Source organism: Protobothrops mucrosquamatus, unplaced genomic scaffold (assembly GCF_001527695.2).
Source record: "Protobothrops mucrosquamatus isolate PMUCROS unplaced genomic scaffold, P.Mucros_1.0 scaffold315, whole genome shotgun sequence".
Lineage (NCBI taxonomy): Eukaryota > Metazoa > Chordata > Lepidosauria > Squamata > Viperidae > Protobothrops > Protobothrops mucrosquamatus.
Window position 1 is genome coordinate 24,232 of NW_015386655.1, and position 14,877 is coordinate 39,108.

The 14,877-nt window shown below is 42.2% G+C and overlaps 1 protein-coding gene across 1 annotated transcript; it reads left to right on the plus strand.

The window, feature by feature from the left end:
* The first annotated feature begins 6,745 nt into the window (after positions 1 to 6,745).
* Positions 6,746 to 14,674, plus strand: UBL4A (ubiquitin like 4A). Its single transcript, XM_015815097.1, has 4 exons — positions 6,746 to 6,922; positions 8,892 to 8,997; positions 10,994 to 11,199; positions 13,331 to 14,674. Exons 1-4 carry the CDS (start codon positions 6,875 to 6,877, stop codon positions 13,439 to 13,441), a joined length of 471 nt encoding a protein of 156 aa, XP_015670583.1. The 5' UTR covers positions 6,746 to 6,874; the 3' UTR covers positions 13,442 to 14,674.
* The last annotated feature ends 203 nt before the right edge of the window (positions 14,675 to 14,877 follow it).

Consider the following 14,877-nt stretch of genomic DNA (forward strand, 5'->3'; position numbering starts at 1 on the left):
ATTTCAGAAATAATAGACAGGCTTATCCCTCATTTTCCCAAACTGTTCATGTTTAAAAACAGCTATACAGTATTAGGACAGTGAGGAACAAAATTTACATCTGGCCGTTGCAGAGAGCAGAGAGGAGGGACATGTTTTTGTTCTTTTCTTATCTGTGTCTCCTATTTCAACATCCTGGTTTTGTCCCTTTGAAGTAAATGTGAATTAGGCTCTGGCTTGCTTTACACGTTAGCCATGATTTTTGTTCAGTAAGCCACACTAGCCTCTGCCTATATAACCTGATTCTGACATTCCTTTTTTGGTGTAAACTGGAATACTTTGGAATGGAGTTCATGTCTCTTTTAGACTTATCTATTATAACTTTGAAACAGGAATTATTTCTTTTCAAACCTCTCATAGAAAATGCATCACCGTTGTTTCCAAGAATGCCAGGATGTGCCCTGTACTGAACAGGGCAAACATACACAATCCCTATCATGTGTGGAACAGTCACCCTTGGTCTCTCTCCTGGGAAAGACCACAGCTCAATAGTCAGATCAGAACGTTCAGTTCCCAGCATCTCCAATAATGCTGAGATAATACACAGTTTGCAGCTCTGGGGAGTTGCAGTCATGCAATGGGCCACTTTTGAGGAACACTGAGCTGGATTAACCAATGACTTAATTTGCCATAGATAAATGTGATTTTTTTTTTCTTAAGTGCTAGGACAGTATTCAAGAAGGGCTGGCAGTTCTGGTTAGCGGTAACTGGGTCCACCTCATGTTTAGCTACTGTATGTTTACTTTGGCTCAGCATGTGATTTGAATCCAACCCCCATGGTGGCAAACCACAGCTTATAATGGGGTGATGTCAATCTAATCATTGGTGGCAGTAGATTGAGTATTGTGGCAGTCAGTTTCAGTGTAAATCTAACTCTGCTCCTATTGTCTGGGAATAAAACGAAAACAAGATTCTTTCTATCTTCTTTCCTCTATTTCAGCAGGCAAACTGCATTCCATTTAACAGATAAAACATCCCATAGGGTCTTCCATCCAAAGGATTATATGGCAATTATAAGTCAAAATCTAGAGATGGAATGATTTCACTCATTGCACAAGTAACACAACATTGGCAGTATTCATGTGTTTGGAGTCAAGGTACCAGGCTAAAAGCCAGGAGACTGTGAGTCACAGTCCCACCTTAGGCATGAAAGCCAGCTGGGTGACTTTGGGCTAGTCATTTTCTCTCAGCCCAATTCTATTCACAAAGTGGTTGTTGTGGAAAAAATAGAAGGAGGAAGGAGTATGTGTATGTTCACCACCTTGAATTATTTATAAAAATAATAATAAAGGTGGGATCTAAATAAATACATCCTAAGCCACAATCTAACAAATTATTAAAACCAGCCAACAAATTACTGTATATATAAGTATCATTCATTTTCTTCCTGCTCTCTCCCTCTGAGTAGGGCACAGAGACAAAAAGTCCATGATGAACACAAAGGAAAGGGGTAAACTAATATGAGGGCAAGGTTAATCTATCCTGACAAAGCAACTGGAATGTAATCCTCTCAGCAGACCTGTGGGTTCATATATGCCTCTGTAGGTGAGGAAATTTCCATGAGATAAGATCAGGCTGAGTAATTACTTCCACTTTACAAAAGATATGACACCCTCTGTCTGTGTAATGGGAGAGGTATAAATTTTACCTTCAGAACATTATTCTACAACATCAGAGAAATTAAAACATGCCATATAAACCTATCCCATTTGAAGACAGGATGCAGTGGAGCCCACAAAAGGCTTTCTCTCTGGTCTACTTAGAACCTTGTATCTTAATATAAAGAACAGTTCCTAGCAAATGATGTAAAAAACAAAATTGTAAAGCAGGGATCGTGCCAGCAGATGTTTAGTTATCCCACTCTAAACCAATTTTTGAAATATTACCATGGGATCCGATATAGTGTTTGTGCTATTCTCAATTTGGCTACACATCGGTAGGTTCATACCAGTTAATTATGATGAAACTTTATTGACAGCTAAATATTATAACCTGATATGCTAAATAGAAAAAAAAAAGTTGGTGGTTTGGACTAGAGTAACCTTTTTCCAGCAGTAAATACTAGTGTTCTTCACCTTCTGCTTTCTTTTCACAAACATCTGTGAACAAATCCTTGAGGATATGACTAATTGCACTAATAAGAATTCAGCTGAGTCTGTCCCAGCCTCCTCCTCCTCCTTATTTAATCCATATGATAATTAGCTCGGTGGAGCAATAGGCAGAAGCAGCTCCGGGTGGTAAGATGCAAGTTTGCTTATTAAATCTGGTCCCTTTAGAGATCAATCAGCTGGAAAAAAATAGATGTAGGTCCCTTAGTAGAATATTTACTAGAAACTGACATGGGATTTATGCCAATATCTTTGTTGACAAAGTTCCTTATTTATATATTGCTGTATTTTTCCCCAAAAGGAAAAGAACGTTCTACCAGGTAAACATTCCCTAAATATTCACATCTTCGATACTATCAGCAGCACTTGGAATATTCAGTGTGAAAAAAACTTGAGAGCATATAAAAAAATCACAACTAGCTACAGTGATCAGCCTCCAGCTGTATATGTTCCAGGCAATGCTAACAAGCTCTGCAGCAGAATATTACATAGCAGATGTCCCTAATAGAAAGTCATCTGGGGCACACTAAGGATGTTTTTTCAAATCCTATCAAGCAACTGCATAAGGTAGAATTGGCAATATTTGGGGCCAGATGGTTCATTTGTGAGAGCATGTTGTAGGTACTCTCATAAAATGGCTGCCATGATTCCCATGCGTATTTTCTCATAAAATTCTCATTTATCAGAAAAATTAATGAGCTTAATGTCCTCTCTTACTTCCTTGGATACCCTCTGCTGCCCTAGATTATCTTTTGATCTTTTTCTGGGCAAACAAGCATACTTGGGAATGAAATTTATATGGGGATGACACTAGCCCTCAAAACGATGCTAGAAGATTGGCACTTTGGGGCATGTTCCCTTCCCATGTATTTCTAACTACAATAAACATTTTAATAATAAAATCAGCTGGGTAGAAATCCTATTGATACAGATTACCTATAGGAGGGTTAAGGATGATTGGAGGAAGCTACTCACACGTCTCTTACTTTTAGGATCACCTCCATTTTTAATCTTTACAATAAAAAAAAATTCTTAACACTCAGTGTTTCTCATTCAGCAAGATCCAGATTCATCTTGCCTCATGAAACAAGTTGCTCATTCCTATTAGGGCAAAGAGCTCCTATACTTTCTGCTCAGTTTGGTTTTGAGGAGAAACCTTAGGCCAGGGAGTTGGATAAGAACTACCCATGGTAATTGGCCTATGCCATAATTTCCAGAGACTCAGTGTAGATCAGGGCTTTTCAACCTTTTCACCCATTGTACCACTTTTAGGATATGGCAGCATCCGAGTACCACCAGTCACCTAGCAAAAAAAAGGAAAAAAATGACGACAAAAAAAAGGAAAAAAATGATAAAGTACAGGTAGTCCTCGACTTACAACAGTTCGCTTAGTGACTGTTCGAAGTTACAATGGCACTGAAAAAAGTGCCCCCGAAGCCACAGCCGAGCAAGACAGCGCCCAGTGGCGCTCTTCCTCCTGTCCAAGGTTTTCATTGTTGTGAGCATTTCTGTTGAGGATTGGCAGCAGGGGTGGGGTGGGGGGGTGTTTTTGGTTTTTATTCCCCCCGTCTGCTGGGTGGTTGTAGCAGGTTTTGGTCACTTCACATGACCGTGCAACACTGTGAGCGTCATAAATATGAATCAGTTGCCAAGCATCTGAATGTAAATCACAAGACCCTGGAGATGCTGCAACATTCCAGCTGATCGGCACTTCTTCTGGGCTCAGCAGAAGCGTCAGGATCAGTGCTGCTTTCCAGCTGATTGGTGCTTCTTCAGGGCTCAGCAGAAGCACCAGGATCAGCGCCGAGCTCCAGCTGGAGCCTGGCGCTGATCCTGGCACTTCCACTGAGCCCTGACAGCCCCGAAGAAGCACCGATCAGCTGGAAAGCGGCACTGATCCTGGCGCTTCCACTGAGCCCTGACAGCTCTGCAGCTCCAGTCATCTCTCGCTCAGGCTTGTGCGGTGCTGCCACCGGTTCAGTTCATTCCCCTCCCCCACTACTACTTTTCTAGGATGGTTGTGTACCACCTGCCAGGTGCCAATGTACTACAGGTGGTACCCATACCACTGGTTGAAAAGCCCTGGTGTAGAGGAATTAGCCACCCTCCATATTTCCTGAGAAATACTTTAAGAATGGAAGTAGGGATTTCTCCTCTTTTTGTATAATATACTTTTTTTAAAAAAATGGCTTGAACTTCAGCTTCAGCTACCCTGAGTAACAAAAACATGGAAAGACAAGATCCAAATTGAAATGAAGCCTACATCAGGCCTGACAGCATATCTATGTACCTTAGATTCAGAGTATCTCCTCTACATAAAATCTGAACTATTTCACCATATTAATGTTCTGATGCATATAGCTGGGAGATCCTTGTTGCCTCTCTTTGCTAGGATTAAATGGATATAGAAATATTTTTTTTAATGTGGCAATAAATATTGTGTACCTGTGAAAAAGACTTTCACAGAAAGACTGTGAAAAAAGACTGGGGCTGACTGAACAATCAAATGTTAAGTGGAGCCATATTTATTACTTCAGCTCCTTCTCCATAGAATATTACTGCTATTAGTGTAAGTCCTCATCCTTCCTTTGACAGGGAAGTAAAAGCGGATTTTGAATCCTTGCCTCCAAAATGAAAAGTTGGTTGGAGACTCTGTGGCTTTTCCTTTCTGAGAATAGTACAGTATGTTGTGATAGAAACTAACCCATAGCATCAGTCTTTATTCACCAATATTTTTGATGGCTGCTGCTGTATAAGTGGGAGAGTATTGTTATGTATATAATGAAGTAAAAAAGTTGTTCCATATAGGGGGATAATCTGGCTTTCTATAACTGGAAGACAATGTTGCATGGATTCTGCAGTTTGATCTTATTGCTTCTCTATGATGTGTTATTCAAAATTATGTGTTTCCACTCTTCTGTCCTTAGCTCAATGAATATAGTTGTTAATTGTTTTACCAATGTAGCCATTGTATTTCTCTGCATGGTATGATTTGTACATAAAAGTCTATGACTCACTGAACTACATTAGACAATCGGGAAAGAAACTTAAAACAATTCTGACGTAGAAAAAGTTAGCTATTTTTAAGTGACGCTGAAGTTAGCATAAATTCATTCTAGTGATTTTGTTCTATTAATGTAACCAAAGCAACAGTAGATCTAACATTCTTTGAACTGGATAGATCTACATAGGATACTTTGTTCCATCAAGCTAAAATGGAATGCCCCTCTTACTATAGGGAATCTGAAAAAATCAAAATTAGCTCAAATTATTAGCAAGGAAGAATATATAATATACAAAAGAAAAAAACAAATCACTGACCCAAATAATTTTGTTACAAAACATATAACTTATTCTACAATATAATAGATAAAAGTAATTGTGGATCAGGAAGAGAACTATTGTAAATATCCTCTTCTTGGGTAAGGTATTTTGAGGGGATAGTGTCAGATTATTTATTCTTGGAAGGTATGAATTATTGAGACCCATTTTAGACAAATTTCAAGCTGGATTTTGGCACTAAAAACTGCCTTAGGTGTTTGGACAGATGATCTACTCTGGGGAAAGATGGAGAATGTAACTCTGTCCGTTCTACTGAACTTCATGTGGCTTTTGATAGCATCAACTATGGAATCCGGTGGAGTTAAGACCTGGAGTTGAAGAACTATTCTTCAATTATTGTCCACCTGCATCCAGTCAGCTCCAGAGGGTGGCTTTAGAGTACTTTTATCTGGCCTTTTAACAAGGGGGAATCCCAGAAAGTTCTGATTTAACACACATGCTGTTCAGCATCTTATGAAAGCCACTAGGTAAGGATATCAGGAGATTTGAGTTGGGTACTACCAATGTGCTGATGACGCTTGAATCTGATTTTGTCATCAAAATCAGGTGAGGTACTACGATGGTTCCTAGCCTGGGGCCTTAACTACTAGACTACTAGACAAACAGGGTCTCACAGGTAGTAAATTATATCTCAAAAATTCTTATGCATTGAATCATTTGTAGCTCTAGTTCTAAAAATAAAGAGGGCTACTGGGGATAGCCATCTAACACTTTTGTGTGTCATCATTATGCCCTTTTCTGGATAGTATTTTTTGGGAAAATGGATGACCAAATAATATATTTGCTTCTTTAGTTTCTTGGATAAAGGAAATCTAAATATCCTAGTTATCACGTGAAAAGAGACTAACAATTTTACTACTTTCTTTGCATTTTTTTCCATTAACTCCTATATACCAGTTCTCACGTTGCTCCACATGTGGCAGATTTTTTAAATTGTCCAAGCTAAAACCCGAAATTTCATTAACATCTTCGGAACGCTACCTGGGGCTTAATATAAAGGAGATTCTCCATCTTGATGTTCTACTCTCCGCCTTACAGCATTCTCACTGTACAAGCAACCCTTTTAAACTTGTATAAACTCCAGCGCTATTACTTCCTCTCTATAGTTAATCACTTCGGAGACATACCCTCCTTTAGGTTAGGGTTGAGTTTTCCGCTTTCCGGTCGGCTTAACGCTCTCGGAAGTTCTATTTCCGACCATAGAGACGTCGCCTCTCTTTTCCGTCTCTCTCTATGATATCCTGACGTATGACTCTCGTAGACACAGGAGCCGGAATGCGTTGTGTTGACCCCCCTACTGGACCGCTCTGTTTTTGGTTGTTCCTCTAGCTGTCTATGATTCTCTTAAAGGAGCCGCTTGGCTTCCAGAGTTGCGGGGTCCCGAGATGTTACTTACGGTGAAGGCGCTCCAGGGCCGGGAATGCAGCCTCCAGGTAGCCCTTCTTTCTTTCCGGGGCCGAGGTCGCAGCGGATCGGCGCTGGGGGCTTGCCCAGCAAGCCACGCGGTTCTCCCGAGGGTAGAGGGAGGGGTCTTCCTGGAGGGTCCGGCCGGAGGGGGAGCGCGGAGCCTCCCCTTGGGCCTTGGGCCGGGCAGGTAGGGCGACGGAGGTAGGCGGGCCCCTTCAGAGCAGTCCCGGGCCTCGATCCTTTTTCCTCCGCTCATCCCTTTTCCGAGGATTCCTTGGGTGCTTCCTGGGAGGAGAGCAGACCCTCCCTGACCTTCCTTCAGGAGCCTTTCCTTCCCAAGGTTTATATCTCAGAGCAGTTTGGCCCGAGCTGGTAACGACTTGGTGGATTAAAAATCTCACAAGACCCACACCCACCCACCCCCCCACACACACACACCAGGAACCCAAGGGAGGAAGGCAGGCTGACCTGGATTTGCGGGTTGGATGACATTAATGTATTACCTACTGACACCCTGCATCTCAGGCCTTAAGAAGAGGCCTGCAAAGGGATGAGCCCCCCACATCCTATCCCCACCGTTGCCAACCAGATAGGCTGGTGAATCCACGCTCTGCTCTGCGTTGCCCAGAAGCAGCAGGCACTGAAAGGCAAATGTTTCTAAAGATGATAGGCAACCATTATGACTAGTAGCCAGTGATATTATATTTATTATTTATATAGCTGGTCATCTCAAATACCCGACTGGGAGCCTACAGCAATTAAAAATAGAATAACAAAATATTACACACACACACACACACACACATATTCCATGAGTTTGAAATCACATTTACATATATTATTTCATCTCCTTTGAGATCTGTAGATTCAAACTCCATAGTTTTCCGTGAACTGGGTTCTGAATCTCTTGTAAACTCCGGTCTTATCAAGTAGAGTAGAGGACTTTAGAGTCTGTCATTGTTTAAAACAGAGGAAAAGCACTCTCTTCCTTAACACGCTTAAGTAAAATTGTTAAGGGAGTTTATACAACCTAATACTTCAGTGTTTCTCAACCTTGACAATTTTAAGGCGTGTGGACTTCAACTCCCAGAATTCCACAGCCAGCAATGCTGGCTGTGGAATTCTGGGAGTTGAAGTCCACACACCTTAAAATTGTCAAGGTTCAGAAACACTGTAATACTTGGTCAGGTCCAAATTTGCTTACTTTGAGCTAGCCAGATGCAGTTTGCATTTTCACAATTTTAATCAAGCTTGAGCACAGAGTATTTCATATTGAAATATTCAAACATTAAAATTTTGTACTATTCTTTGCCTAAGAATTTCATGTGTAGGTTCTTTGTAGTTCTTGCTCCAATTGTTTAAGGGAAGGCCATATCTATTTACTGTCAACAAATTAGAGATTTAGAGGGAGCAGAAGAGAGCCAGTGGTTAAATGCAGCAATGTTTCCAATATTTAATGAGCAATGAAGTTTTATCCATGAATTTCCCAATCATAATTTGCATTTTTCTCCCACAGAGGGGACATAACTAGGGGCCTAAGTTGAAAAGCACCAATAATATTTAACAGATATCAGATTTACTCTACAGAAAATGTCCATACTGAAAACAGTTGCTTTTGCTAATTTTCTGTGCACTAACCTCAACTGTATGAGTGGGGAAAATGTACTAGACTAGCTGCTGAAAGATAGGTATCCTTAAGATGTATGTATTGCTAGGGTGTCTAGCTGGGGTTGAAGGCATTTCTTAAATCCCTCTTTCAGTTTTTTGATCATAACTTGTACTCTCTGAAATACCAAATTGAGGCCCTCTCTTTGAAGGCCTAGTCCAGGGATAGGCAACCTTGGCTCTTTTATGACTCGTGGACTTCAACTCCCAGAATTCCTGAGCCAGCATGGCTGGCTCAGGAATTCTGGGAGTTGAAGTCCACGAGTCATAAAAGAGCCAAGGTTGCCTATCCCTGGCCTAGTCTCACCTGACAATATCCTTCCTTCTCAGGTCTCCCCTGATGAGCGCATCTCCTCTCTCAAGCGTCTGGTCTCAGAAAAGCTGAATGTCCCAGTCTCTCAGCAGCGCTTACTTTTCAAAGGCAAAGCTCTGGCAGGTGGGTGCTGAATGATTAATCATAAGGCAGTTGGTGATGCAGAGAGGGCATTCAGGCTCATCCAAGGTAGCAGGTAAAAAAAAAAGCTTTAGAAGACATATCAAAAAGAGGAATGAGATCAATAGTTTCTGTGACACCCAGTTTAACAGAAATATGAGCACAGAGAAACTAGCACACAATTCCCCAGGTTTATCTGGGAGTAGCAGCTCCCACTTTCTGCCAGTCTCAAAAATTTACCAATGCAACTTGTTATGATAGTTCTTCTATTCTTTTCCTATAAATCAGACATGTCAAACACAAGGCCCAGGGGCCGTATGTGGCCCGCGAAGTGGTTTCATGTGGCCCGCGAAGCCATCCTGGAAATAGTGAAGGAACGGCCCCCGCTGCTTTGGCCCTGGCCCAGGCCGGCCGGGAGCCAATGTACAATTTTGTGGTGGCCATTTATGCTGAAATGCATTCAGTCTTAGCTCCACAAGGCCATCTGGAAACAGCGAGGAACCAGCCCCTGCCGCGTCGGCCCACCTCCTGGGTACATGCTGGGGGGGGTGTCACCCTTTGTGAGGAATGAAGAAATGCACCATCGCCTGGAAGTGGCCAGCAAATGGCCCTCGCCTACTTCACATATCCGGCTTGATGGACTCTGCCCTGGTCCCACCCCTTTCTGCCAGAGACCCTCAGATCTGTCCCACTCCTGCCCATGCCCCCACAGGCACCCTTGACGCGAATGATGTAGAGCTGGCCACGCCTACCCAGTAGGACACACCCACTCCATCCACGCCCACCCAGTTGGCCACACCCACCCTGGCCAACCCCCCCCCCAGGGCAACTACAAAGCTGATGCGGCCCTCAATGAAATTGAGTTTGACACCCCTGCTATAAATGGAGTGTGGCCAAAGAGGTCAAATGATGGCTGTGATAGTGCAATTGAAGCTCTGCCTATTTTTTTGTGTTGCATCAACGATGCACTTAAAAACCAGACAGAGTTGGAATGTTACTATCACATCTGCCCTCTTGACTTGCAGTATTTTAACCGTATCCTGTAAACACCTCTGGGTTTTACTGTAATGTAATATCTTAGCAGGAATACGGGTCTATCTTGCTGATCCCTGGCTTATACTGTAGTTTGTAGCAATTCGTGCAAACGTTTGATATTTATAAAGTTTTCTGTATTTATAAAAATATTAAATACCATTTGTGTTGAGGAATGTGTAAGAGAATTGGTGTTTATAATCTTATTTTCTGTACAAAGTTTTTATCTGTAATAACTAAAAGTTTGCTACATAGCTTGATATTTGCCTTTCTTTCCCTTAAAAGCATCCTACTAAGTTGCTCTGATTACACAGTTTTTTGTATGGTTCTTTTTAATAAGCAGTTATCTTTATTAATTTTGATCTGTACTGTACAGCAGTGAGTTTTATGGGCTGGCAGCATATCTTAGAGAAAAGCAGAAGTTCCTCTGATTTCCCAGTTGCAAACGATACTCTTCTGTGTCATTCTGTGTCTGGACGTTTGTGACAGTATAGAAAATATTCTTTCATGAAATATTTACTTCATAATGTCCATTAAGATCTAAGGAGCCTGACCTTTGGAGGTTTATATGCTTTTTAAAATGGAATAATAGCAAATGCCTGCTTTTTATTAACTGGGCAAGCAGCTGACTAAATGCTTTGCTCTTTGGCAAAAACTAGCAAGAGTTTCCTGATTCTATATTGTTTAAAAGAATATTATATGGATTTGGAGAACAAAAGTTCACTTGTTCAAACTCGAGGTCTTATCTAAAATTGTAGAAAGTGGATATGATGATTATAGCCTCTGGTCCTCAAAATCTGCAGTTATTAGGTATTAAGCTGTGGTTTTTCTCCACCGACACACTAATGCAGCCAAGCTTCTGCAAATAAGATTTATTTATTCAGTGCAGGATGGCTGCCATTAGATCTGCTTTGAACTGATTGCTTTATGCTCCTGTCCACTTAGCAGCCCCTTCCTTCTTTCCTAGATGAACACCGCTTGTCCGATTACTCTATTGGACCTGAGTCAAAGCTTAACCTTGTGATCAAGCCTTTGGAGAAGGCATCACCTGAGGATCCTAGCAGCAGAGCTGGCTTCCCACAGACTTCAACCATCTGGCACATGCTGGCCCAAATTCTGAGCAGGCATTACAGTGTGACGGATGCTGAGAAAGTGCTGGAGCAGATGCAGAAGGTAGATTTTCCTTTCTATGTGGGTGGACGTGTAGGAGAGAACAGGCAATTGATCTCTTAACTCTGATAGCATTGTGGAACTCTGTTTTCAGGCATGCCAACATAACCGCAGTGTAGATATTACATGGGTATTAGAATAGATTTGAAAGGACTCAGCAAATACAATCCTCTAAGAAGAGAGGGATCAGTCCCAATAGTCCACTGGGAAGCAGGAAAAAAGAATTAGATGGGGCGTTATTTGGGATCAGGGAAAGAACTGTAAATAAGGCAAGTAAGTAAATAAGTTCATTCATACATAGAACTTATTGTTGAATTTTATCTTCCATGTTTGCACCAAACCATAATGTCCTGGCCTGAGAAGGTTATAGTAGCAGGACACAAATATTTTAACTGAGGTCTCCCGGGTTAAAATCTTATCACTTTATTTAAAGAATAGCATTATGTTTACTTTTTTAGCTTTCTACATAATATAGCAAAGAGGCCATATAGCCATCCATCTTGATATTAAATATTAGAAGAGCTGCAGCAGAAAAATAATCTGTCTGTTCCCCTCCTTATTCAGCCTTTAGCAACCTTCTGGGTTCTTTTTAACATACTAGAGCAGTGATGGTGAACCGTTTAGAGACTGAGTGCCAAAACCCACTTATTTATCAGTGGGTGCCAGGTACGCGTGGCCCACTAGGTGGGCGTGGCTGTGGTGTTCATGGCAGACTGGGTGGGTGTGGCCAAAGTGGGCATGGTCACCTTGATGTTGCTCGTGGGGAGGGACGCCTGTGGGGGCTGGGCAGGGTTGGAGATCCGGGGGGTCTCTGGCAGATGGGGCGGTGGGCAGGAGGCTCGTCCTGCGGGGTGAGGCAAGGCGAGGCAGGGCGGGGGTGCCATTGTCGCAAGGTGAGGCAGGGGCCAGGGCGGCTGTTGCCTGACACCAGCGAATGCATGGGGGCCAACAGTGTCTGTCAGCAGCCACAGCCTGCCGGCCCCTCGACCGGTGCACTCTGGGGCTCTGCAGCCCGTCGCCAGCAGTTCAGAGAAGCCGTTCTGAGCTGGACGGATAGCTGACAGCTGAGGAGGCAATGCAGTGGGTCGTGCCTGAGAAAAGGAGAGCATGCGAGGCCAGGAGGGATGGGACGGAGGGGAGGGAAACCAGCCATGCTGGGATGCATCCGGCCACGTGGGACCTCGGTGAGTTAGCAGGCAGCTGGTTGAAGAGGGATGGTTGCCATCTCCAGGGCATGGTGTGGGTGCCCACAGAGAGGGCTTTGAGTGCTGCCTCTGGCACGCGTGCCATAGGTTCACCACCACTGTACTAGAGTAAGACAAAGCAGGCAAGAATTGTCCACCCAATTCCTCATCAACCTGCTTCCTCTTTTTATCCAGACATGAGGTAATAATAATGAGGTAATTGTGGAGCATGAGACAGCTCATACAATGGCAGAGCAATGCTACATTCAGGTTCAGGGTGTTCCAACACCAGAGCATCCACAATATCCAGGTTTTGCTATGTGGAAATGAACAAAGCTTATGTTTTGCTAGTACGTGCTGCTTACTAAGCACCCAAATTGTGATTACATGACTATGAGGGATACTGCAATGATCATAAATCTGAGGACCGAGGACCATTCATAAGTTGCTTTTTTCAATGCCATTGTATCTTTCAAATGATCTCTAAACAAATGGTTGTAACTCAACCACTGTATTTTTTGGTGATTTCCCATTTCAGTGCTAACCAAATTCAGTCTTGCTTTGCTTTCTAAGGTCAGCCAAAATCAGCTAGGTGCTGCCACCTAGTTGTTCTCAGGGGAGGAAATGCAAAAAATCTTTCCTGGACCATCTTTCCAGGAATTTTAGGATTGCAGCCTCAGTTGCTTTAAATGTATTTGCATTAATGCAGGGGTGTCAAACTGCTGACCTGCTGGCCGGTTGCATCATATGGAGGCCGCGCCCACCCCAGCTCCGGCAGTGCAAAAAAAGTCACGATATGTCATGTGATATGGCAAGTTTGACACCCGTGCATTAATGCATATACCAATGTGTGTCTGTCTGTCTGTCTGTCTGTTTTTATTTGGAAATGTTTTGGCCATTGCCCAACAATTGTATTCAGTTCTTTGTCTTCCTTTTATTTCCTTCTCTAGGATTATGAGCGGAGCCTTCGATTGCTGAGTCTAGATGACATAGAGCGTTTAGCCACACGCTTGCTTCATCCTGAAGTAGCTGAGGCTGTGGAAATGGGTTTTTTGGATTAGCTGCTGAACTGGAGAACTGAGCCCTCTTCATCACTTTGGACAGTAAACCCCTGGGCAGGGCCCAGTTTGGGGCCTAATGCGAGTGATCTCTCTGGACTGCTGTTAAAGGGTCATGAAGCATATGTAACTTCTCCCCATCAATTAAAAGTGGTGATAGGTGAGATTAATCTGTTCTGTCTAGTATGTTCAACAGAAGTGGGAGAATGGCATTCTTTAGATAAAATTTGCAGTCGATGATGGCTTTGTTTATATTTGAATTTCTTGTTTAACCCCAAAGCCTGTTTGCGTCTAATAGATTCCTTTTTATTGTTTTATTCAAAGGCTTTTCCGACAACAAAGTTCACGGGAGCTTACAAGCAGGAAATCAAATCTGAATAATACAAATTTGAATTATGACTTTTCAAAATTTTAACATTGATACTCTCCAGAATGACTAAGTAAACTTTGATAATGTATGAGCTAATTCTGAGCCCCCTGTTTAATCAGCACTGTTAGATAAGAAAACCTTTGTCAAATATTTTAGATTGTTAAATGTTTCAAGAAACAAGACAACTGAATGTTAATCAGATGGCTAAGCAGTGTTTACTGGCAGAGTTCTGCATATGTTCTGTATGTTTAATATTTCTTAGGTAGATCAATTGAGTCCTTGTAGCAGTGTATTCAGCTGCAATCCAGAGCACACCTAAATTTACTGGTTCATTGCCCAAAGCACCCTTCCCCAAATTAAATGCAATCCAGATGTGTGAGGGGGGTTTCAACTTCCAGAATTCCCAATCAACATCAGGAGAGCTCCTAATTTGGGAAGGCTGGGCTCAGGCGTTGTTAGAATAAGGCAGCAGTTGTCCCCAGAGAGGCAGATCTACTGCCTTGGCTAAAGGCAATCCCTCTCTACCTAAGCCCTCCCCACTTTACCTGGCAGTGTTTTTTATTGCAGATCCTGAAAAGGGGTAGAGTTACAAATTGATCATGAACCATACAGAGGAGGATTGTGTCTATGACCACTATGGATGTATCCCTATTCCTGAGTTATACAAGAACAGGATTTGGTTAAGTAATTCTTGACTCCAGTGAAAGAAGAAAAGCGAAAGATCTCCTACCAAATTTCTTTGTGTTGTTTTCTTATTCTTATGGAGATGGTTTAAATGAAGCAGACAAAAGTATGGTATCCAGCCTTCCATGAAAATGTGACTATGATTGCTCTGTAAATCATTGATAAATCAACCTCACTTTTAGAATTATGACTGTTTTAGTAATCTGTCCGTGCCATGCTTGATTTTATACCTCTCAGTGAGGTACCTCCAATGTTGCTTGTTTTTTTAAAGTCGGGTCCCAAATGCTGTAGCCTTTTCTATATATATAAAGAAGGCATCTGATACCTCTGATTATTTTGGTTGCCCTCCTCTTTACTTGTACCTATTATTTTTTTTTTTCAAACA